The sequence below is a fragment of the Rhodnius prolixus genome, unplaced genomic scaffold (genome assembly GCF_049639745.1).
Source record: "Rhodnius prolixus isolate KJV_2025 unplaced genomic scaffold, Rpr scaffold_11, whole genome shotgun sequence".
NCBI classification, from domain to species: domain Eukaryota; kingdom Metazoa; phylum Arthropoda; class Insecta; order Hemiptera; family Reduviidae; genus Rhodnius; species Rhodnius prolixus.
The window spans coordinates 4,204,265-4,229,629 of NW_027411625.1; the positions used below are offsets into that span (position 1 = coordinate 4,204,265).

A 25,365-nucleotide genomic window follows, 5' to 3' on the forward strand; every position below is an offset into this window, starting at 1 on the left:
TTAATTTTATTCACTTAAAAAAATCGAGAAAACAGACTCGCGACTTACACTTACTACAATTTTTTGAAGTTCCAACTTTCAAATTTATTTATAAATTTGAATTTTTTTGTACTAAATCGTAGTTGGCTTCATTTTTATCTTGGTTTTCTTTATTTATGGTATTTTCTAAGGAAAGGTGACGTCTCAAAAAAATAATGTTCTCCAAATTGTGGAAAGTTGCCAAAATTGTGTCCTTGGTTTTTTTGCCCCAGTGAGTTAATTCAAATGGTGTGAATAATTTGCTATTCGCGATACAAAATTTTGTCAGCCTTCTTATCTCTGTCTGCAATTTAAAACGTTAATTTAATTTTTAATTAAATCGATTACTTTTCTGTTTCCAATCAGTTATTTTCCGTGATATCAGATTTTATCAATACATCAGCTACTTACTTAATTTCGGTTTGTTCCCTTTTTTTTTTTTAATAACAAAGAAATTCCAGTTATTTTTGCTTAAAGCGATTTAAATCAGTCTTCTTTAACTTTTTAGTGAAAAATAAATAAATCTTTTTAACTGATTTCCTCAATTTTGTCAAAAATCAACCATTTCATTGCTCAATTGGCTGATAAGGAGCAAAATTAACATTATAGTCAACACATTTAGAATTGTTAGCTCATTTGAAGGAAATCCCGTAGAACTACTTTTGAGAAAATTCTCAAAAATAGAAAATTATATTCAGTAATCTACTTGAAGTTGATCAATTTGGATTACACGAATTTTGGTATGCCTTTCATGTGATTATTATTATTTGAATTCATTACTTGAACGTTTAGTTCAAACACTGAGATGAGAGATCCACCCCTATTTGTGCTTGTTTTTTTTTTTTTTTTTAAACCTCAAATTCGAAAAACCAGCACAAAATGCAAACCGGGTGGGAGTAAGTAAAAATTTGGATTTACACATGTGCGACATTCTCCTTCTTCAAATTTTTAATTTAGCGTGAGACAGATGCTGGTCCCAATGAGCCCTCTCTAGCTCATTGGGACCAGAATCTGTCTCAGTTTTTTTTTTGGGGCATGATCAGGGTTTTCACAACGGCCGATTTGCGCACCTTCTTTAGTCTCCAATTTTTCATGTTAAAACCAACCCAGAGAAATTTGTTAAAAATGATTTTTTCCCCATTTTAGTAAAAGTGAGGAAAAAAGGAGGCATCTTTTGTTTTGCACAAATTTATTGTCCGATTCCCTGATGTTACCTTTTGAAGCCTGCTAGATGCCATTTAGATGGTTTATATTCCCCGCTTCAAGCGATTTTCCAGCTATGCTACTCATTTAAGCACACATTTACGAGGGTCGTTTGAAAAGTCCGTGCAAAAATAAAAACTACTTAATTTTTTGGGGCAAACCTTTTTTATTTTTCAACATAGTCTCCTTTTAGGCTTATAATCTTCGTACAACGCTGCTCTAGTTTGTTGTTCCCTTCCGAATAATAGGATTTGTCCATGTCTGAAAAATAGCCATTCGTTTCTGCAATCACCTCCTCGTTTGAATAAAATCTTTTTCCCGCCAGCCATTTCTTCATATTGGGGAACAAATAGTAGTCCGAGGGAGCCAAGTCTGGAGAATAGGGGGGATGTGAAACGAGTTGGAACCCTATTTTCATTAATTTTGCGACCACAACTGCTGAGGTGTGAGCTGGTGCGTTGTCGTGATGGAAAAGGACTTTTTTTGTGGGCCAATCGTGGGCGTTTTTCTTGCAGCTCGGTTTTCAAACGGTCCAATAACGATGAATAATATGCACCTGTAATAGTTTTACCCTTTTCCAGATAGTCGATGAGGATTATTCCTTGCGAATCCCAAAAGACAGTCGCCATAATAATTCCGGCCGAAGGAACGGTCTACGCCTTTTTTGGCGCAGATTCCCCCTTGGTAACCGATTGTTTAGATTGTTCTTTGGTCTCAGGAGTGTAGTGATGTATCCATGTTTCATCCACAGTGACGAAACGACGCTTAAAGTCCTGCGGATTCTTCTGGAACAGCTGTAAACCGTCCTTGCAACACTTCACACGATTTCGTTTTTGGTCAAGCGTGAGCAATCGCGGCACCCATCTTGCGGGTAGCTTTGTCATGTCCAAATGTTGATGCAAAATATTTTTGTACCCGTTCATTCGAGATGCCCACAGCACTAGCAATCTCACGCACCTTCACTCTTCTGTCATCCATCACCATATCATGGATTTTATCAATGATTTCTGGAGTAGTAACCTCAACAGGGCGTCCAGAACGTTCAGCGTCACCCATATGGCCACTCCGAAAATTTTGAAACCACTTATAAACTGTTCTAATCGAAGGTGCAGAGTCACCATAATGTTTATCAAGCTTTTCTTTAGTCTCCTGAGGCGTTTTGCCTTTCATAAAGTAGTGTTTACACACGAAATTCTTTTTCGTCCATTTTTTGAAAATCACTCGACTTCCTCGATTCAAACGAATGCCAAACACAAAGAAATAGACCGATCTGGCTGAAACTTGGTGTGTGTTCTTCCAAGAGATGCTACTAACTAAACATAACCTCGATACGCGCCAGTAGTGCTATCTCTCTGACTTTGCACGGACTTTTCAAACGACCCTCGTAAACGCCCGAAAATGATCTAAAAATCACTTTTTTTCTGACTCAGAGGCTGTCAGCGGGACTTACCATTGACAAACTCTATTTCAAAATCTTAAACTTTTTTTTTTTAGTTGAATAATAATGTCACATTTTGTGTAGTGAAACTTGATACATAATTTTTTAATCAATAATTCCTTTATCAAACGGTTGCAGGAAAGAAAACAAATTTTATTATTTCACTGCATTTATGCTTCAAAAATTTTAATTATTTTTTGTTTTCTAATTTTCATTATCTATTTTTATTCTCGTAGCTTTATTATTAAACATCGCAGCAAATATATACTCATTATTACTAAACATTTTTTTTTTAAATTTCATCGTTCTGACATTTTCCACTTAGAAAATATATTGTAGTCAGCACAAGCTTATTTAGAAAACAAAAAAAATACAGCATAATTAAAAGATTTAATTTTTAAAATTGAAATCTATTAAAATAAATCTGCGACACCCTGGAAATTTAAATAAATTTAAAATTGAAGTTAAATTTAATTGTTGAGATTTCGGTTAACTGTTTAAAATATTTTTAGTAGACAAAATAAAGAATATTATATTTCAAATTTAAAGCATTTGTATTTCTCAAAATATTTACTAAGAAGTTTTGACAGTGAAATTCGTTTTATAGTTTTTGTTAAAAAAATAAAATAAATAGGGAGTGAAAAAAAATGCAAGTTGCATATTCTGAGAATGTAATAATTTTTTTTCTGCGGTTTTTGTTACAAATTTTGAATGTTCCTAAATAAAACTACGCAACAGCAATAATGGTTTATTTCCAATCAGGATAATTTAAAAATTAAAATGAATAATAAAATCAATTAAAAGGTTAACAAAATTATAAATAGCAATAATTATTTTTTATCAATCAGCGTAATTTTAAATGGGCATAAAAAATTAAATTAAAAAGAATTAACTATTAGGTTGCAGGGTTGATCTATGCGTTTGTTTTTTTTACCTTCAACTCTACTTTGGTTTTGTTTACCATGTTTACTGAAGCATAATATTAGGTACTCATTTTATTATGCTTATCAGCTTATGAAAATATTTTTACGATTTAAAACCGAGCTGAATCTAAAAATTTAAAGATGTTACTCTACTTTGTTTGGGTTCCACTCCTAAGAAAATGCTCAGGTTCAAGGGACAGGTACATTGTGCTCAGTATTAAACTCAAATCAACCTTTTATATCGATTAAAATCATAAAAAGAAAACAAAAAACTGAGGTGATCAAAGTTCTGATCCAGAATTTTGCCCAATTTTAAAATCAGAAATTGGTCTTCGAGTGGGCTTTTTATACACTACTAAAAGATATAACGGCGTTTTATAATACTGAACCTATATTTCCAATTTTTTGGGTTTAAAATTTTTAAGTATGCCATTTTATTACTTTATCTTTTAATTTAATTTGTGTGAATTTAGATATATTATATATTTTAAAAAATCGTATTAATAATTAATTAGAAAATATCAAATTATCAAGGATATAATTGATGTTAGTCAAACTGGTGAATAGTTATTATTTTTTCCAATTTTTTATTATTTTTATTGCGTATTTATTTTGTTTTGTTTTTTGCTTTTTTATATTTTTCATTTGCTTATGTTTTTGAGAAGAGAGTACTTTTTAGTGACTATCCAATCAGAAAGTTGACATAAGTAAAGTAATCGTCTATTTTTTCAGGGGCTTAATGACAAACTACCAATTAGGTGTCGTGGACGAAGGCGGAAGCTCATACTTGACTGCAAACAATTTTTTTATAACAAATAAAAAGTAGCTATACGCGGGATTTGAACTAGTGATCTTCTACACATAAGGCGACGCTCTTGACCACTAGACCAACACTCGCCTCTAGTTGATATAAGTACAAGAGAAGAGATCTTTTGTGCCTGACTTTTTCTGCTAGTGAGAGTCACTTCTGATTGATATTTGGTTGACTAACAAGATTTATACTTTTTGGGGGGTAAGAAGTTGAAAAACATTTTTTTAAAGTACGAGTATTTACGAGATGGTTTAAAACAATCTGGCACATATCTAATCGTTACGATTATTGAGGAAAATCTGAGGTTAATTAGTGAATAAAATGTTATAGGTTTTGATTGGCACTTGAAGGTCCAAACTCGAGTGCTTAAATTTTGATCTTTCTAGAATCCTCTGAATTAATTTTCTAAAGAACGTCTTGAAAGAATGGTTCTTTTTCTTCCTTTGACTTTAAAGCCCTTGCAGGCCATTGACCTCTTTAAGCAGATCCTCCAATCAACTTTGTCTTTTCACTGTCCAGCACCAAAGATTTCCAGCAAATCCTTCTCAAACTCCTGCACCCTCACTAGAAGGCTTCTACCACTTGCAGGTCCAGCAGTATTTCAGAACTTTCAAAGGACACGTTCTTCGCACATTTTGTGTAGGTGACGCAACCAGCCTAATCTTCCAAGTTTAAGGCAGCCACAAGTGTCTCTTTCTTAATTGAACTGACGTCATTCAGTAGTTTTTCTAAGTCGGTTAATGTCGGTACTAAACTTCTGGGGAATAAATTCTTAAAAATGCTTAACTCAGCTATTCAAACTTAGATAATCTGTTACAGTGAACATGCAAGTCTCCTAGCCATGTAGTACCGCAGAACTGAGAATTTTCTCGTGTGTATTGGTAACTTTTCCCTGTTTTGGAGACATGCTTATTATGGAGCCTACCACTTTCAGCTGTCAATCATTTGTTATAGAGTTTACAGGGAACTGCTATCAAGGCAAACTCACTGTAACCTAAAAGACCTTAACTGCTACAAAGACAAATTCGCCTTAATTGTTTTAAACACAAATTCACTGTAACCTAAAAGACCTTAACTGTTATAAAGACAAATTCACTGTAACCTAAAAGACCTTAACTGCTATAAAAACAAATTCACTGTAACCTAAGAGACCTTAACTGCTATAAAGATAAATTTACTGTAACCTAAGAGACCTTAACGGCTATAAAGACAAATTCACTGTAACCTGAAAGACCTTAACTGCTATAAAGACAAATTCACTGCAACCTAAAAGACCTTACATATCTAACTTAGTGCTTGGATTGCCAGAATAAATATTGTTAGGATGCGAAAATCACTGAAGAATTGGCTACATCCACTTCTCACAACGGGGTTAGACATCTGATGGCTTGACAGTTCACAATAGTCCGGTCCCGTTCATTCATATCCAACTTAAGAAGTGATTTTGTTGATTGTCAGTTTTGAATTTGTGATCATACTGGATTTTAGTCGTAAAAACCGCTTCCGTTGACTGTATCTTCTGTTCAGTTCTTGTCTTTTCAATCATATGTATGAATTTCCAAGTCGTATGGTGGCATGTCAAGGCAGTTTTGTCGTCTCTGAGTAAATGTTATTTATGTGCATTAATTAACTTTTAATTTTTCAACTATAAAGAATCTTTTTTTATTATTATTAGAAAGAGGTGGTTTTGCATATTTTGAATGACTATAGGAGGGGTCACGAAGTATTGAGGTATCATCAGCGTAAGTGGATAGTGGATTGTACCGGGATGTCCAGGATAAGAGCTAGAGATGCTACCGTGCAGGACATTCAGCTAGGATAGATTTTATTTCTAGAAATCCATGGGAAATAATAATATATGAGCTTTCTGATTGGATTTTTAAAAATGCTTCTTCTTCTCGAATTCATACTAAGTTCTTCAATCAACCTATCATATTCTGAAAATATATCTCAAAATCTTTTAGTTTAAACTAATATTTAAAAAACAAAATTACGTTTTTTATTTAAGAAAAAAAAAATAAATCAAGCATATTGTATAGATTCAGGGATGCTGATATAAATTCGATACGATCTCCATACTTCCTCTTACTGCTAGTAAGAGGTAGTAAAAAATAAATAAATTTATAATGAACATATCATTTTATTGGAGACTATTCTGCAATTGTTGGAATCATTTCTAGCACGTAGTGCAGTGTGTAATAGTAGCAGTGAAGACAATTGGCAACATAGTACTCGTCACCTGTCTTCTACAGTTCATGTTTGCAGTCATAGGAGTACAATTATTCAAGGTAACACGGCTACAAATGCCCTGCAGGTGTTGGTCTAGGACCCAATAATAAAAAATAAATAAACGAAAGAAAAACCAGCAAATATCCCGTTTAAAAAAAATGTAAACTGGATAAAAATGCATTGACTTTTACCTAATTCCCTGTATTTGTTCCTAATAAGCGAAGTGCTCGTTGCATTCTGTTGTTGAAATAAATTTAAACAAAAAAACAAAAAAAATCTAATATCCATGTATGATGCACAAACGACTACAAAATATCGTGTACTAACAAGTCTGAAATTACAATCATTTTACCTGTTTCTTCTATAATTTGAACCAAGAGCTTTAATTATTTCACCTATTTCAGAGTTAAACTAGACAATTTAATCAGCAAGTCCGCATTCAGTAAGTTTAGTGCAAGACGCTAAATAAGTCGAAAACTCTACACGAAATGTTCCTCAGTCCGAAACCGGTCAGGGATACGTATGATGGATAAAATGAAAGAATAAGTCCATCACTGCGGACTTATCCACATTTATAACAAATCTATCCATCATAGAATGATTGTCAGTTTAATTTTCTGTCCGATTTCGGTACTATTTCATCAACTTTCTCAAAGATTTGTTCATCAGGTTCGTTTATAGAATTTTGTTTTCAACTTTTACATTTTCCTTAAACGTGATTGATGATAAATTTAAAACTGATCAAACGCCAGTCTACTCTGTTGGTTTAGCATTATCACTGTCTGACTGTGGATTTTAGAAGACTTCTTGAATGCAAGAAGTTTTTCTATATCGAAGAGATGGTATTCACATTGTCACACAGTACGTGCAGTGCTATTTTTTTTTTTTTTTTTGCTTTTACCACCCAAAAAATTCTTTCCTTGATGCAATGCATTGTGCATTCCTAAATGTGCAATGGTTATCTGAGTGCTCTCTTATTGTGCATCCTTTTATGGCTGCACTTATGAGAAGTTTCGCTATATCGTAAAAGTGTACCACAACGGTAATGGTAACCTGCCGCCACATTACTCCCAAGTCCTGAAGGATTTAGAACAGTGAAAAATGGATGAAAATAAGTATTCAAGCAGAATTTTTAGGGCCTCATGCATACAGAAACAATTATTAAATATAATCCCAGCATTGGGCAAAGCCTCTCAAAATACCTCAGGTTCTTAGTGAGCTGAAAACCTGGCCAGAAATCACCATGGTCCATCTAGAGCTATTCTGTAATCTTCGGGTCTACCAGCATTATCCCACACTGGCTTAGGGTACGTACGCAAATACAGTGCTCTCAATCTGGCTTCAATGTCACCTGGGAGGCGTCTTTGTTACAATTCATCGTCGTGGGGCGATGCAATGTCCAGTTGGAGACATTGTGATTCTTGCCGTATTCCTGGCCATGGATCTTACCTCTTCCTCAGTTCTGCTATCGGTAGACCAAGTAAACTCGCGTTTCTGCACTCATATTTGGAGTAATCTCAACATTTTGCAAAAATCTCTTATTAAAGTGTTCATTCTAACATTCCAAATGTATAAATTAGTAATTCCCAATTTTCCAGACCTACTTTCCTAGTTATGTTTCATTACAAATTAGATTCTTCCCTTCTCCAAAGAGGTGTATTGTGAATGCGAATGATTTATTTCTTTTATGGCATAATCCCTCTAAAATAAGATACAAAATCTACAAAATAAGTACAAAAACTTTCCAGCGAGAATTGCATTCTGCTGTGGCCAAACTTATAACTAACGGTTTGCCTGTTGTTACCTTACTTTCTTAAAAAATAAAAATAAATAAAATCAATGGTCGTATTAAATTCTGTGTTTATGCAATTTTCGTTAACATATAATGAAAAACACTATTGGAGGAAGACCGTTCTTTTTCAGCCCCACTGAACTACATTATAATTAATGACTGTCTGAAAAGTAGGCTTAAAAGAAAAATGATAAGTTTTACTGCACGTTTAGGTAGTTTAGAAGACATCCCATGCCGCTTTTACCTGAAATAAATTAATAAAATCAGATTTGCCATCAACAACCATAACTCGATTCAAAGTATTTGAATGATATGCAAACAAGTTCTAACCTTATAATGTACAGACATGGGACATCGAAGGTTAATTATTCTTATCAAATATTTCATCCATCAGAATATGCTTGCTTCTGAACTTCTAGACCGGTTTCAGACAAATTTACTTCATTCACACATTTTATACTTTACAAACGTCTACCTACATCCTAGGACAGATCCGGGATTCTTTGGGGAGCCATAATAGATCTTTTAGACCGCCGAGGATACGGCTACCAGCCACTCGCTTTAAAATCTACTGACTAATAAAGTCTCTACTACACTTCTTTCTTAGAGAAACTAGGTAAAGAGTGAGGTAGTGAGTGACGTGTCACAGGAACTCAGAAAATGGGACTCAAAAGTTTTCCTCCGAAAATAAGATCTTATCTCTGAAGAATCCGAATGAATATCTCTGAAGCATCTCCGAAGATTTCTACTATTATGTAAAAATTCTTTGATAATGTGCAGCATGGTAGATCGTACCATATTTTTATTAAACAATCGTGAGATTGCTCCCATAGTGGCGCAGACCTCGCACGAGATATAGCAGAAAGGTTCAGGACTCTAGCGAATCCACCAAGTCTCCTCCTTTTGCTCTAACATCTGCCTGTTTTCTATCTAGTATTGTGCATTTGTGTCCTGGCATCCAGATTAGCTTCAGGCTATTTCAGTTTGCCATAGAATTCCCAGTTGCTTGCGACATAGCCTTCCATCTAACGTAGTAAGCTTCCAAAAACCTTTTGATGTCAGAAAACATCAAGTCTGAATCAAAATGTCAAAAAAAAATTCTTCTGCTTGCAGTGCCCTAATCATCTCTACATACTGGGTAGAGCTTAAAAAATGACGAAAGATTCCTTGCCCTGCAAGACTGATGAAATGATTCCGAAGCCGGCCGGCTCAAACGTCCTGGAAAAGGCTTCAATTTCATTTCTGCTCGTGTGTAATAAATTTTAAAGCAAATCACTTCAAATTATTAGAAATCTGTTCAATAAAAACCACATTTTCCAGTTGACTAATTGACCAAAATCTTCTTTGATGGGCACCCTGAAAGTATTTTAAAGATTTAGCAAATTTGATCTTTCTAGATCAATTTGTAAAAACCAAATTTCTGATTCAGTGGACTCCCAGATATGTTAAAAATCCAGAAAAATGCAAGAAATGTAAAATTTAATTATCTGAACCAAATTAACGTGGCACTTTTCTCCCAAAACACTACTCTCCTAAAAAAAAAACCCACAAGATACCTTCCCTAGAAACACCAATCAGTTTACGTACAATATTGAAAGACACCCCAGGGACTCCGCCGAACCTCACAAGTATATCTTGAAAGTTTACCATTCCAGAAAGTCAATAAACCTGGTTTACCAACTTCTTTAGACCATCCTTTCTTATTTTGTTCAAATAACAAAACCAAACGCTTGCATTCTTTGCACCTGTCAAAACTTGCAAAAAAAAAAAAAATGCATCCTACTAAGAAGAGCTAGGCGACATATTTATATAGCCTTGGAACACACTATCATGGCCCTCCAGCGATTTTCTTATCCCCTGATACTTCAATTTTTTAATGCCTCAGTCATGGATACTGCTTTGTGGCAGTTACCGCTGTATCTTTAAGTATAAAATATTTAAGTGTAAAATATCTTTAAGTATAAAATTGCATAAACATAAGGATATATTTATTCATACTTCACAATAAAAGATCTGAACGAATTTGAAAAGCAATATATATTCCAGTTATTTTCTGGATTCCAGATTTATGAGTGGTTTTGTGAATGCATGACAATCGCATTTTATTTTTTTGCCATTTTTCTTTTTATTTATTTTATCACTTATTTTATTTTTGAGTTTATTTTATTTGAGTTTATTTTTTGTTTAATTGTGTTTTGTGATACGTTCTCCTTATATTACATTTGTTTTTTTTTTTCAGTCAAAATTAAAAATGTTTAAGGGTAAATTTTAAGACAGAAAGATAAAATGGCATGATTCCTTTTTTTTATTTTATTTTGCAACTCAAGTTTCCCAATAGAAACTAAAAAATCGTCACCTTTAGTGTTTCTATTATGTGTATTTTCGAGCAGGCAATTTTGTTTGAAAGTGGTGCTAGAAAACCTGTGTCTAATATAGAAACATTTAGGTAAAACTATACAAAGTAATGATAATAATAATAAAAATAAAATAATGATAAGTTTATAATGATTGATAAAATTTTGTAATTTATTTACCAAAAATCATTGCGACTAGTTTTCTTTATAGCGATTTGCAATGTTATGTCTGTAGTTAGTTCAACCCGTAAATAAATATGAGTTAAATAAATTTAAGAACTCTGTAATATTAGGTTAAGTTGGGTTAGGTTATGTTATGTTAGGTTAGGTTATGTTAGATTAGGTTATGTTAGGTTAGGTTATGTTAGGTTGTGTTATGTTATGTTAGGTTAGGTTATGTACACTAGCAAATATATTGCGTTTTTTTTCGTAAATTTGTGTCGTGTTAGTGTTAAAAACATGTGGGGAAAGATAAGGCTAGAAAATTTTGTCCGCTACAAATGAATTCTCTATAAAAACGTATCTTCTATGAAGATAATTCATAATTTCTGGATAGCTACTACAGATTCTGCTGCGTAAACTGTTGTCTCTAAACGAACAGATCAATCAATTAATAAAAATAAGTTTGTCGAGCGATTAACGCTGCTGTTGCGATGAAGAGACAAGAACGAGGCGCAGCATTTTGGGCTAAGTGCTGTGGGAATCCCCTCATAAACCTTCAACTAGCCTTTTGCTTTTCACTAGACTTAAAAGCTTATGTTTGACCATGCTTTTACAAATTTGCAAGGCTGCTCTAGCTAGAGATGTATGTCAGTTTAGAAGGCAAAGTGTTTGTTAGGAAGGAGGGCCTCAGATACTTTTAGGGCTTACACTTTGTGGCTTCTAAGATGGGCTCACTAAAATATCGTGAACTGTAAGGTTCCATTGTGCAGTTTATTTTGGTGTGGTGTGTGGAAGATGGCGTCTACCTGTTTCATAGAAATTTAGTATGTGTGTCTTTCTTTTGCATTTATTGACCTTCTGATCATCAGTCTCTTTAGATGCGTTCCCAAAAAGTAGCATTTTGGCCGTTCTGAGCTAGGAGTTGAAGAAGATTTGGTAGGGTCACCTGTATTTTCTGTGAAAAGCTGGGCTGTAGAATTAGTGATACCCAATCTTATGATCTTATCAACACGAATGATTGTTACCGTTAACTCTGTCTGGGAAAGACTATGGTTGTCCTAGAGTCTAGGACACCCACCAATTCTTCTGTCATTGAGATTCAATGACAAAATAGTATCACCTGATACTGGGCAGTCCAAGCTAACAAATAACCTGTCTTTTCAAAGAACTTGTAAACAAAATTATCAAATCTGCAGGGTGTTCATTTTAAGACAGCTCAAATGCATTTCATGCTTAAACGGTAAAGCTGAGCAAAAAATGGTAGAGGAAAAATTTGCGGCCCGTCACCTCTAGTTTCAGAATATGAGACTTGATTTTAGATTCCTGCCCGCATACGCGGCTGACGCGCGACCAAAAGTAAGGGTTCGCAGTTGACCCCCATTTTCATATACACAGTTTTAAAGAGTACAAAATGTTATGAAAGAAACCGGAAACCGCAATTCGATATTTTCAAAATTAAAGGTGCTAGGCCATTTCAAAATCTGGTATTTTTATTAATCATATTTCAATGTATTTTAACTTGTTATCAAAGAGAAAGAAGAGCACGTGATAGGTCATTTTTATGTATTTTTTCATCCCCTTTCTACTGAAAATATTGCCAAGGCAGTAAAGCTAGTATTTTTCCTAATTTCGGGAAATAAGTAGTTTTCCGTGTGATTTTCTAAGCAATAATCAAATGTTAAGAGCTTTAGATGTTCTCAAGCATACACAAAATGGCTAAAAAATAATTTTACTTCTGTTACGGTTTAATACTTTTTTAAAGGTTCAAACAGACTGGCAACAAATTTTTCCTCTACCATTTTACGCTCAGATCATCCATTTAAGAATGAAATACATTTGAGCCTTCTCAAAGTGAACAACCTGTATATTTTGAAGCTGTCAATTCAGGTAAACTAATACTTGAGTCTGCCTCCACATAGCTTCTTAAACTGGTAGTGTCACTCAAGCAGTATTGCTCAAAATTAAGTGAGTGAGCAGACGTAAGGAAGCTGAACTGTGCAAAAAAAAAATAAAATAGGCAATGCTTTACTTTAAGCAATTAGCCTAAAGCCTAATCCACACATACTTTTTTTGCAATACTAACCTACAATATTATTTCTTAAAGATGGCCCTATCTCTTATCTACATCTAGTTAATTGTTGCAATTGTGTAGCAAGTTCCATGGCATTTAGGTTTTTGAAAAAAAAAGGTATTTGGTGGTATTTTTAGGAAGTGATAGATATTTACATTATTTCTTCATTTATTTCAATTTTTGAAAAAGTGTGTAAAAAATCAAAATTATATTTTGTTTTTTTCTAATTTAATAAATGTCAAAGTACGGATTTTCATTTTGGAATATCATAGAAGCACTCTTCCTTACATAGTGTAATACTAAATTATTTACAGGGCCAGGTAAGAATCATTATAATTATTATTTTAAATATTAGATAAGAAAATTAAAACATTTTATTGAAGAGGTTCTTAAAATGTATTCATCTCTGGATAAAATAATCTAGAAAAAAAGACACACTCGCCCAAATAAAGGTTCGTCGTTCATCTGCATTCAGTTTTCGGTTCTTGAAATGTTACTGACTAGCTCATCAATTTTAAGTGCACCACTGCGCCTGTGAATAACGGAACATAGAACAAATTTTTCCATCCAGAGCACAGTGAGACTATTAACATCTTTTTTAATGAGAATTTATCTCATTTAATTAGTAATTTTCTTCTTTTAAATCAGAAAAGCTTTTTTTTATTGAGGAAAAACAAGAAGAAAGGAAATTTAGTTAGTTTTCCTTTTGCTTTTGATTAGATTTTTAAAAAAACCTTACGTAATCAATTATATAACGCGAAATAAAAGGAAGGAAAAATCTCTTTGGACATTCTTTCAAAAGAATCGATCTCTTTTAAGCTTTCAATTTTGATTTTTAATCCCAAATAGTTCCAGAAATCGTTTAAGAAATGTGACAATTATCGATTTAATTAGAAGCTTATTGTAATTTTTTTAGATTATAAGGGTAGTGGCTGTAAGCCCCAAATCTATGACGACCCAGCTATTGGCAGCATTCGTGATATGAATTGGCCTAATGATTTTTACTTATGTGCCTGTCTGCTTCTATTTTCTTGAATAAAGCGGGTTGTCAGCAAATAGTGTCCTTTCTACTTATCCTCTCTCTAAACTGTGTATACTTGTCTCTCATAGCCGTAATTATTTCCCTACAATAATAAGAGTTTTGTTTTCTACCATTAAATATTATTTTACTTATTTATTTATTTGTAAATATCAAACAAGCTCATCGCAAACAATAGAAATTATGAAATAAACGGCCCTATTCTATTAAAATTATAAATATTTTTTACAAAAAAATGAGCAGTTTTTCACAATTCCATTTGAAGAATCTTTTGATTTCAGTTATATGAAGTCCTAGTTGTGCATAAACCATCTATAAGCTCAATTAATTCAATGCAGTATTTGTTAATAACCTAAATTTAAATTTATTAATTAATTATACAGGGTGTAGACGGAGGAGAGGTCGAAACTTTTGGAGGTGATTCAGCAGCTTAAATGCAGCAAAGAATATTCTATTCACTCTGGCCCGATTCTCAATAGTGTCCAAGATATTTGCATTTTTAACTTTTCCGTCGATATTCCCGTTTTTTTTACCATAAAAACGGCCGTAACTTTTCTATCCTTTATCCTATTAACTGTATCTTTTACTTCCGTTTTATTAAATAATAATTGTTAAAAACTAAAATGGCTACTTTTCTTTTTGTTCCTTCTCCACAAAATTGACATACGAGTGAATTAATAATTTGATATCAGCGAAAAAGTCGGTTACGCAACATCCCAGTTTTCTGCATTTACACCCCTCTGTTCGGGATAGGGTTTTATTAAAAACCAAAACATCCATATGGTCTTGAAGCTCAATAAATGCACTAGTTTTCCTGTAATTGGGTGACTCCTTGATTCATTAATCATTGAAAAAATGGCAGTTGAAAATTTTAACAAAACTATCGAGAACAAATTTTTTAGACATGAAAGTAAGAATTTCATTGTTTATAAGAAACTTTTTGAGGCTCTGGGTTAACTATATTTATAGGAAATTTAATGCTCTTTCGTTTGGAATAAGTAGATTTGTTGTAGGATAAAGGATAGAAAAGTTACGGCCGTTTTTATGGGGAAAAACGCGAATATCGACGTAAAAGTTTAAAATGCAAATATCTTGGACACTATTGAGAATCAGGCCAAAGTGAATAGAATATTTTTTGTTGCATTTGAGCTGCTGAATCACCTTCCTGAAGTTTCGGCCCTCTCCTCCGTATACAAGTGACTCCTATTTCCTTGATCGTAAATACTTTTCTTACCTAAAAATAGAAAGTACAAAAAAATTTGCTCCTCAGGTGAACTTGAAAACGAGAATTTCTGGTGCAAACTCAAAATTTAGAATGCACTTTATGATCACTTAGAACGGCTAAAAGGGGAGATAAATTGACAAACATGCACTTTAAGTTTGGCCCAAATAATTTAGATAAAAGCTAATATTATTATTGGGTTACAATGGAAAGGTGGCCATTGTTTTGTAATACAATTTTGAACTAATTACGATGGACCAGTCAGTTAGTTTGAACTTAGTTCTTCTTTAAGTTAGAGTTATGCCAATTACCAAAAAGCAAATGTAATCAACCTTTTTAAATAAGTTATTGAGTAAGGGGAACTAATCACAGATACTTGATCTTGATTGAGTTTGATTAAACTGATCTTGTTTAACCAAAACTGGAATATGAGAAAAATGGAAATGAATAGACGAATACAATGAGTGTATGAAAATAACAACCAAAAACATTTTACTGTTGTATCATTGAAACAAAATACGTAAACCTCTCATTTGGAATCCCTTGACCCCAAAATCCTCGCTTTACAATTTTGTTGCCAATTAAAACTTAAGCAAGTTGATTTTTATTTATTTATTTGTTTTCAACCACAATTTTGTTTATATTTTTATTTTGTTTCTTTAGTTTTCTTTATCTTGTTTCTTGAACTAACACTTGGCTGCTTGGATAAGGCACAGGAAGAAGACGCCAAAACAAAGAAATGAAAGTGTAATCGGCTTATTATATTTTATTAATCGGCTAACTGTATTTTAAGGTCATTGAAGTGAAATAATTTTTCACGTTTTAATCCATAAATCTATATTCATTTATCTGACCAGATGTGCCAAAAAAACAATAATGGAATTCTGTTGGCGTAAGATGATTGGAAATAATTGGTTTTAAGCCTTATATAATTGTGGAACATATCTTAATATTACCTTATTCCTTGCTTCCAAAAAAAATGATAAAAATTTATGTGGAATAACTTCTGTAACTTGGAACACAAAAGGGGCGGATTGAACAGGCGTCTATTTCAAAAACTATTTCATATTAACTTTAGAACGGAGTCATTGATGTTTTCTTGGAATATAGAATTCACTTGTTCCGCAGTTTTTCACTTTATCTGGTTGTTACGTCAATGCTGAACATTCACAATTTGACGCAGGTGAGAAACCCGATTTAGATCCTGAACTCTTTTACTGTTTAGCAAAATGCCCTTATACCATAGTCTAAATGATATAAACTATGTCTTGATTCGGCTCCGTTTTATAGATATTTTTAATATAATGTTTTTTTTCCAAGTATTACTACTTTTTAGCAAACAGTTGTCTATATTTCTCAAACTATTAAAGCTACAGCAATTTCAATAAGCTCATTAGAAAGAAGGTTAAATTTCCTTTTAAGTAAGCTAATTTATATTCCAAAATAATAATATCAAGTATTTCACTTTGTGGCTCAAACATAAGAAATAGCAAGTTTCTAATTTTTTCCAAAAACTTTGACTTCATTTTTCTCAAAAACATTTTATATGAAAAAACCGTGCACTATTCAGGAAAAACATCTACATACGATCACCTTTCGAACGGTATACAATGCATTGGGGTTATTTTAAAAATTGATGCAGAAATCTGTGATTAATTGCAAAAAAGTAGGCCTCAAAACAGCGTCTGCATTATGAAAGGAATTCACCTACCATAAGAATATAACTGATCAGAAACATGAAATCCAGTACCATTTTTTGCAATCGTGGAATTTAATAATTAATTAATTTAAGAACTATATTCAATTAAATGGTTAAATGTGGGTTAGGTACCAATTTCGAAAGAACGGATTTTCGATTAACGAGTTTAGAACTGTGTGCTATTTTTTAGTTAATTAAAAAACGCACGTTTTAAACTTATATAATATTTTTGAGAAAAATGAAGTCAAAGTTTTTGGGAAAAAATTAGAAACTTACTATTTCTTATGTTTGGGCCACAAAGTGAAACACTTGATATTATTATTTTGGAATATAAATTAGCTTATTTAAAAGGAAATTTAACCTTCTTTCTAATGAGCTCATTGAAATTGCTGCAGCTATAATAGTTTGAGAAATATAGACAACTGTTTGCGAAAATGTAGTAATACTTTGAAAAAAACATAAAATTAAAAATATCTATAAAACGGAGCAGAATTGAGCCATAGTTTATATGGATTTTTGTTGTTGCAAATGATGCCCAGAATCGCCTCTCGAAGTAACGGATAGTCTTATGCTGAACACCCTGTAGAAGACAAAGAGTCAGTAGTGGAAGGCGGCAACTTTTGCTCATGGGAGGTGATGATGCAGTCTGACTGTAATCCTTGATGATTTCAATTTACTGAAGTAATCCTTTATTAAACTTCTTCAGTATTTATGGTAAAATAGGAATCCTAGAACTAGATAAGAATTCTAGGTTATTCTTGGAACAATCTGAGACCTTGTTTTTTTCTGATTTCATAAAATATTAAATTATACAACAAATAACCGCTCAATCCGCCCCTGGATGGAAAGAATTTGTCTTGTAATCCGAAATCCACATGCATGTTAGAAATCCACATGAAAAAAGAAAAAAATGTACTCAATCAAAAAACTATTCCCAACATGAACATTATTATTTTTTTTTATTTCCTACAACATTATGGTATTTAATAGAGTCTTGTCCGGATGTTCTGTTTGTTTCCTTTATAGTACGTAGTGAAATGCGTGATTGTTGCGATAAAGACAATTGGGAATATCATGCTGGTAACATATCTTCTACAATTCATGTTTGCGGTCATAGGAGTCCAACTTTTCAAGGTAACTTTATCAAGAAAAAGTAAAAAAAAGAATGAACAAATAAATAATTAAAATCAGATAGAGAAAAAAATGAAAAAAAATTTACTAATTATTATTATAATTTTTATTATATTTCTCCCATAAATTTTTAGTAAATGATGGAATGTTGGGCCCCCCCATCAATGATCTAAGATTGAGGTTAACATACCTGTAAACGTTTAAAAATAGGAGCTAAACATAATATGGACACTATTTCATCTTTGCAGTGTCTCAGAAGTGGTTGAGCTCCATTATTTCTATCTGCAATCCTGGTATCTAGTTATTTTCCCCACCTTTGTCATTCCGCCATTCTAATATAGGAATAATTATTGCAACTCAAGTTTCCCAATAGAAACTAAAAAATCGTCACCTTTAGTGTTTCTATTATGTGTATTTTCGAGCAGGCAATTTTGTTTGAAAGTGGTGCTAGAAAACCTGTGTCTAATATAGAAACATTTAGGTAAAACTATACAAAGTAATGATAATAATAATAAAAATAAAATAATGATAAGTTTATAATGATTGATAAAATTTTGTAATTTATTTACCAAAAATCATTGCGACTAGTTTTCTTTATAGCGATTTGCAATGTTATGTCTGTAGTTAGTTCAACCCGTAAATAAATATGAGTTAAATAAATTTAAGAACTCTGTAATATTAGGTTAAGTTGGGTTAGGTTATGTTATGTTAGGTTAGGTTATGTTAGATTAGGTTATGTTAGGTTAGGTTATGTTAGGTTGTGTTATGTTATGTTAGGTTAGGTTATGTACACTAGCAAATATATTGCGTTTTTTTTCGTAAATTTGTGTCGTGTTAGTGTTAAAAACATGTGGGGAAAGATAAGGCTAGAAAATTTTGTCCGCTACAAATGAATTCTCTATAAAAACGTATCTTCTATGAAGATAATTCATAATTTCTGGATAGCTACTACAGATTCTGCTGCGTAAACTGTTGTCTCTAAACGAACAGATCAATCAATTAATAAAAATAAGTTTGTCGAGCGATTAACGCTGCTGTTGCGATGAAGAGACAAGAACGAGGCGCAGCATTTTGGGCTAAGTGCTGTGGGAATCCCCTCATAAACCTTCAACTAGCCTTTTGCTTTTCACTAGACTTAAAAGCTTATGTTTGACCATGCTTTTACAAATTTGCAAGGCTGCTCTAGCTAGAGATGTATGTCAGTTTAGAAGGCAAAGTGTTTGTTAGGAAGGAGGGCCTCAGATACTTTTAGGGCTTACACTTTGTGGCTTCTAAGATGGGCTCACTAAAATATCGTGAACTGTAAGGTTCCATTGTGCAGTTTATTTTGGTGTGGTGTGTGGAAGATGGCGTCTACCTGTTTCATAGAAATTTAGTATGTGTGTCTTTCTTTTGCATTTATTGACCTTCTGATCATCAGTCTCTTTAGATGCGTTCCCAAAAAGTAGCATTTTGGCCGTTCTGAGCTAGGAGTTGAAGAAGATTTGGTAGGGTCACCTGTATTTTCTGTGAAAAGCTGGGCTGTAGAATTAGTGATACCCAATCTTATGATCTTATCAACACGAATGATTGTTACCGTTAACTCTGTCTGGGAAAGACTATGGTTGTCCTAGAGTCTAGGACACCCACCAATTCTTCTGTCATTGAGATTCAATGACAAAATAGTATCACCTGATACTGGGCAGTCCAAGCTAACAAATAACCTGTCTTTTCAAAGAACTTGTAAACAAAATTATCAAATCTGCAGGGTGTTCATTTTAAGACAGCTCAAATGCATTTCATGCTTAAACGGTAAAGCTGAGCAAAAAATGGTAGAGGAAAAATTTGCGGCCCGTCACCTCTAGTTTCAGAATATGAGACTTGATTTTAGATTCCTGCCCGCATACGCGGCTGACGCGCGACCAAAAGTAAGGGTTCGCAGTTGACCCCCATTTTCATATACACAGTTTTAAAGAGTACAAAATGTTATGAAAGAAACCGGAAACCGCAATTCGATATTTTCAAAATTAAAGGTGCTAGGCCATTTCAAAATCTGGTATTTTTATTAATCATATTTCAATGTATTTTAACTTGTTATCAAAGAGAAAGAAGAGCACGTGATAGGTCATTTTTATGTATTTTTTCATCCCCTTTCTACTGAAAATATTGCCAAGGCAGTAAAGCTAGTATTTTTCCTAATTTCGGGAAATAAGTAGTTTTCCGTGTGATTTTCTAAGCAATAATCAAATGTTAAGAGCTTTAGATGTTCTCAAGCATACACAAAATGGCTAAAAAATAATTTTACTTCTGTTACGGTTTAATACTTTTTTAAAGGTTCAAACAGACTGGCAACAAATTTTTCCTCTACCATTTTACGCTCAGATCATCCATTTAAGAATGAAATACATTTGAGCCTTCTCAAAGTGAACAACCTGTATATTTTGAAGCTGTCAATTCAGGTAAACTAATACTTGAGTCTGCCTCCACATAGCTTCTTAAACTGGTAGTGTCACTCAAGCAGTATTGCTCAAAATTAAGTGAGTGAGCAGACGTAAGGAAGCTGAACTGTGCAAAAAAAAAATAAAATAGGCAATGCTTTACTTTAAGCAATTAGCCTAAAGCCTAATCCACACATACTTTTTTTGCAATACTAACCTACAATATTATTTCTTAAAGATGGCCCTATCTCTTATCTACATCTAGTTAATTGTTGCAATTGTGTAGCAAGTTCCATGGCATTTAGGTTTTTGAAAAAAAAAGGTATTTGGTGGTATTTTTAGGAAGTGATAGATATTTACATTATTTCTTCATTTATTTCAATTTTTGAAAAAGTGTGTAAAAAATCAAAATTATATTTTGTTTTTTTCTAATTTAATAAATGTCAAAGTACGGATTTTCATTTTGGAATATCATAGAAGCACTCTTCCTTACATAGTGTAATACTAAATTATTTACAGGGCCAGGTAAGAATCATTATAATTATTATTTTAAATATTAGATAAGAAAATTAAAACATTTTATTGAAGAGGTTCTTAAAATGTATTCATCTCTGGATAAAATAATCTAGAAAAAAAGACACACTCGCCCAAATAAAGGTTCGTCGTTCATCTGCATTCAGTTTTCGGTTCTTGAAATGTTACTGACTAGCTCATCAATTTTAAGTGCACCACTGCGCCTGTGAATAACGGAACATAGAACAAATTTTTCCATCCAGAGCACAGTGAGACTATTAACATCTTTTTTAATGAGAATTTATCTCATTTAATTAGTAATTTTCTTCTTTTAAATCAGAAAAGCTTTTTTTTATTGAGGAAAAACAAGAAGAAAGGAAATTTAGTTAGTTTTCCTTTTGCTTTTGATTAGATTTTTAAAAAAACCTTACGTAATCAATTATATAACGCGAAATAAAAGGAAGGAAAAATCTCTTTGGACATTCTTTCAAAAGAATCGATCTCTTTTAAGCTTTCAATTTTGATTTTTAATCCCAAATAGTTCCAGAAATCGTTTAAGAAATGTGACAATTATCGATTTAATTAGAAGCTTATTGTAATTTTTTTAGATTATAAGGGTAGTGGCTGTAAGCCCCAAATCTATGACGACCCAGCTATTGGCAGCATTCGTGATATGAATTGGCCTAATGATTTTTACTTATGTGCCTGTCTGCTTCTATTTTCTTGAATAAAGCGGGTTGTCAGCAAATAGTGTCCTTTCTACTTATCCTCTCTCTAAACTGTGTATACTTGTCTCTCATAGCCGTAATTATTTCCCTACAATAATAAGAGTTTTGTTTTCTACCATTAAATATTATTTTACTTATTTATTTATTTGTAAATATCAAACAAGCTCATCGCAAACAATAGAAATTATGAAATAAACGGCCCTATTCTATTAAAATTATAAATATTTTTTACAAAAAAATGAGCAGTTTTTCACAATTCCATTTGAAGAATCTTTTGATTTCAGTTATATGAAGTCCTAGTTGTGCATAAACCATCTATAAGCTCAATTAATTCAATGCAGTATTTGTTAATAACCTAAATTTAAATTTATTAATTAATTATACAGGGTGTAGACGGAGGAGAGGTCGAAACTTTTGGAGGTGATTCAGCAGCTTAAATGCAGCAAAGAATATTCTATTCACTCTGGCCCGATTCTCAATAGTGTCCAAGATATTTGCATTTTTAACTTTTCCGTCGATATTCCCGTTTTTTTTACCATAAAAACGGCCGTAACTTTTCTATCCTTTATCCTATTAACTGTATCTTTTACTTCCGTTTTATTAAATAATAATTGTTAAAAACTAAAATGGCTACTTTTCTTTTTGTTCCTTCTCCACAAAATTGACATACGAGTGAATTAATAATTTGATATCAGCGAAAAAGTCGGTTACGCAACATCCCAGTTTTCTGCATTTACACCCCTCTGTTCGGGATAGGGTTTTATTAAAAACCAAAACATCCATATGGTCTTGAAGCTCAATAAATGCACTAGTTTTCCTGTAATTGGGTGACTCCTTGATTCATTAATCATTGAAAAAATGGCAGTTGAAAATTTTAACAAAACTATCGAGAACAAATTTTTTAGACATGAAAGTAAGAATTTCATTGTTTATAAGAAACTTTTTGAGGCTCTGGGTTAACTATATTTATAGGAAATTTAATGCTCTTTCGTTTGGAATAAGTAGATTTGTTGTAGGATAAAGGATAGAAAAGTTACGGCCGTTTTTATGGGGAAAAACGCGAATATCGACGTAAAAGTTTAAAATGCAAATATCTTGGACACTATTGAGAATCAGGCCAAAGTGAATAGAATATTTTTTGTTGCATTTGAGCTGCTGAATCACCTTCCTGAAGTTTCGGCCCTCTCCTCCGTATACAAGTGACTCCTATTTCCTTGATCGTAAATACTTTTCTTACCTAAAAATAGAAAGTACAAAAAAATTTGCTCCTCAGGTGAACTTGAAAACGAGAATTTCTGGTGCAAACTCAAAATTTAGAATGCACTTTATGATCACTTAGAACGGCTAAAAGGGGAGATAAATTGACAAACATGCACTTTAAGTTTGGCCCAAATAATTTAGATAAAAGCTAATATTATTATTGGGTTACAATGGAAAGGTGGCCATTGTTTTGTAATACAATTTTGAACTAATTACGATGGACCAGTCAGTTAGTTTGAACTTAGTTCTTCTTTAAGTTAGAGTTATGCCAATTACCAAAAAGCAAATGTAATCAACCTTTTTAAATAAGTTATTGAGTAAGGGGAACTAATCACAGATACTTGATCTTGATTGAGTTTGATTAAACTGATCTTGTTTAACCAAAACTGGAATATGAGAAAAATGGAAATGAATAGACGAATACAATGAGTGTATGAAAATAACAACCAAAAACATTTTACTGTTGTATCATTGAAACAAAATACGTAAACCTCTCATTTGGAATCCCTTGACCCCAAAATCCTCGCTTTACAATTTTGTTGCCAATTAAAACTTAAGCAAGTTGATTTTTATTTATTTATTTGTTTTCAACCACAATTTTGTTTATATTTTTATTTTGTTTCTTTAGTTTTCTTTATCTTGTTTCTTGAACTAACACTTGGCTGCTTGGATAAGGCACAGGAAGAAGACGCCAAAACAAAGAAATGAAAGTGTAATCGGCTTATTATATTTTATTAATCGGCTAACTGTATTTTAAGGTCATTGAAGTGAAATAATTTTTCACGTTTTAATCCATAAATCTATATTCATTTATCTGACCAGATGTGCCAAAAAAACAATAATGGAATTCTGTTGGCGTAAGATGATTGGAAATAATTGGTTTTAAGCCTTATATAATTGTGGAACATATCTTAATATTACCTTATTCCTTGCTTCCAAAAAAAATGATAAAAATTTATGTGGAATAACTTCTGTAACTTGGAACACAAAAGGGGCGGATTGAACAGGCGTCTATTTCAAAAACTATTTCATATTAACTTTAGAACGGAGTCATTGATGTTTTCTTGGAATATAGAATTCACTTGTTCCGCAGTTTTTCACTTTATCTGGTTGTTACGTCAATGCTGAACATTCACAATTTGACGCAGGTGAGAAACCCGATTTAGATCCTGAACTCTTTTACTGTTTAGCAAAATGCCCTTATACCATAGTCTAAATGATATAAACTATGTCTTGATTCGGCTCCGTTTTATAGATATTTTTAATATAATGTTTTTTTTCCAAGTATTACTACTTTTTAGCAAACAGTTGTCTATATTTCTCAAACTATTAAAGCTACAGCAATTTCAATAAGCTCATTAGAAAGAAGGTTAAATTTCCTTTTAAGTAAGCTAATTTATATTCCAAAATAATAATATCAAGTATTTCACTTTGTGGCTCAAACATAAGAAATAGCAAGTTTCTAATTTTTTCCAAAAACTTTGACTTCATTTTTCTCAAAAACATTTTATATGAAAAAACCGTGCACTATTCAGGAAAAACATCTACATACGATCACCTTTCGAACGGTATACAATGCATTGGGGTTATTTTAAAAATTGATGCAGAAATCTGTGATTAATTGCAAAAAAGTAGGCCTCAAAACAGCGTCTGCATTATGAAAGGAATTCACCTACCATAAGAATATAACTGATCAGAAACATGAAATCCAGTACCATTTTTTGCAATCGTGGAATTTAATAATTAATTAATTTAAGAACTATATTCAATTAAATGGTTAAATGTGGGTTAGGTACCAATTTCGAAAGAACGGATTTTCGATTAACGAGTTTAGAACTGTGTGCTATTTTTTAGTTAATTAAAAAACGCACGTTTTAAACTTATATAATATTTTTGAGAAAAATGAAGTCAAAGTTTTTGGGAAAAAATTAGAAACTTACTATTTCTTATGTTTGGGCCACAAAGTGAAACACTTGATATTATTATTTTGGAATATAAATTAGCTTATTTAAAAGGAAATTTAACCTTCTTTCTAATGAGCTCATTGAAATTGCTGCAGCTATAATAGTTTGAGAAATATAGACAACTGTTTGCGAAAATGTAGTAATACTTTGAAAAAAACATAAAATTAAAAATATCTATAAAACGGAGCAGAATTGAGCCATAGTTTATATGGATTTTTGTTGTTGCAAATGATGCCCAGAATCGCCTCTCGAAGTAACGGATAGTCTTATGCTGAACACCCTGTAGAAGACAAAGAGTCAGTAGTGGAAGGCGGCAACTTTTGCTCATGGGAGGTGATGATGCAGTCTGACTGTAATCCTTGATGATTTCAATTTACTGAAGTAATCCTTT

The 25,365-nt window shown here is 32.5% G+C and overlaps 1 protein-coding gene across 8 annotated transcripts in view; it reads left to right on the forward strand.

The window, feature by feature from the left end:
• The window catches only part of Ca-alpha1D (Ca[2+]-channel protein alpha[[1]] subunit D), a 438,304-nt gene that overhangs the window by 352,113 nt on the left and 60,826 nt on the right, over window positions 1-25,365 (forward strand). For 7 of the 8 annotated variants that reach the window (XR_012461446.1, XM_074138318.1, XM_074138321.1 and 4 more), the window contains one exon: window positions 6,574-6,681. The exons of the other annotated variant lie outside the window; for it this stretch is intronic. Coding sequence is in view for 6 of the 7 variants with exons in the window: in XM_074138318.1 (XP_073994419.1) it covers window positions 6,574-6,681 (108 nt within the window). In the remaining variant the exon portion in view is untranslated. The remainder of the gene's footprint in view (window positions 1-6,573; window positions 6,682-25,365) is intronic. 8 annotated transcript variants of the gene reach the window in all.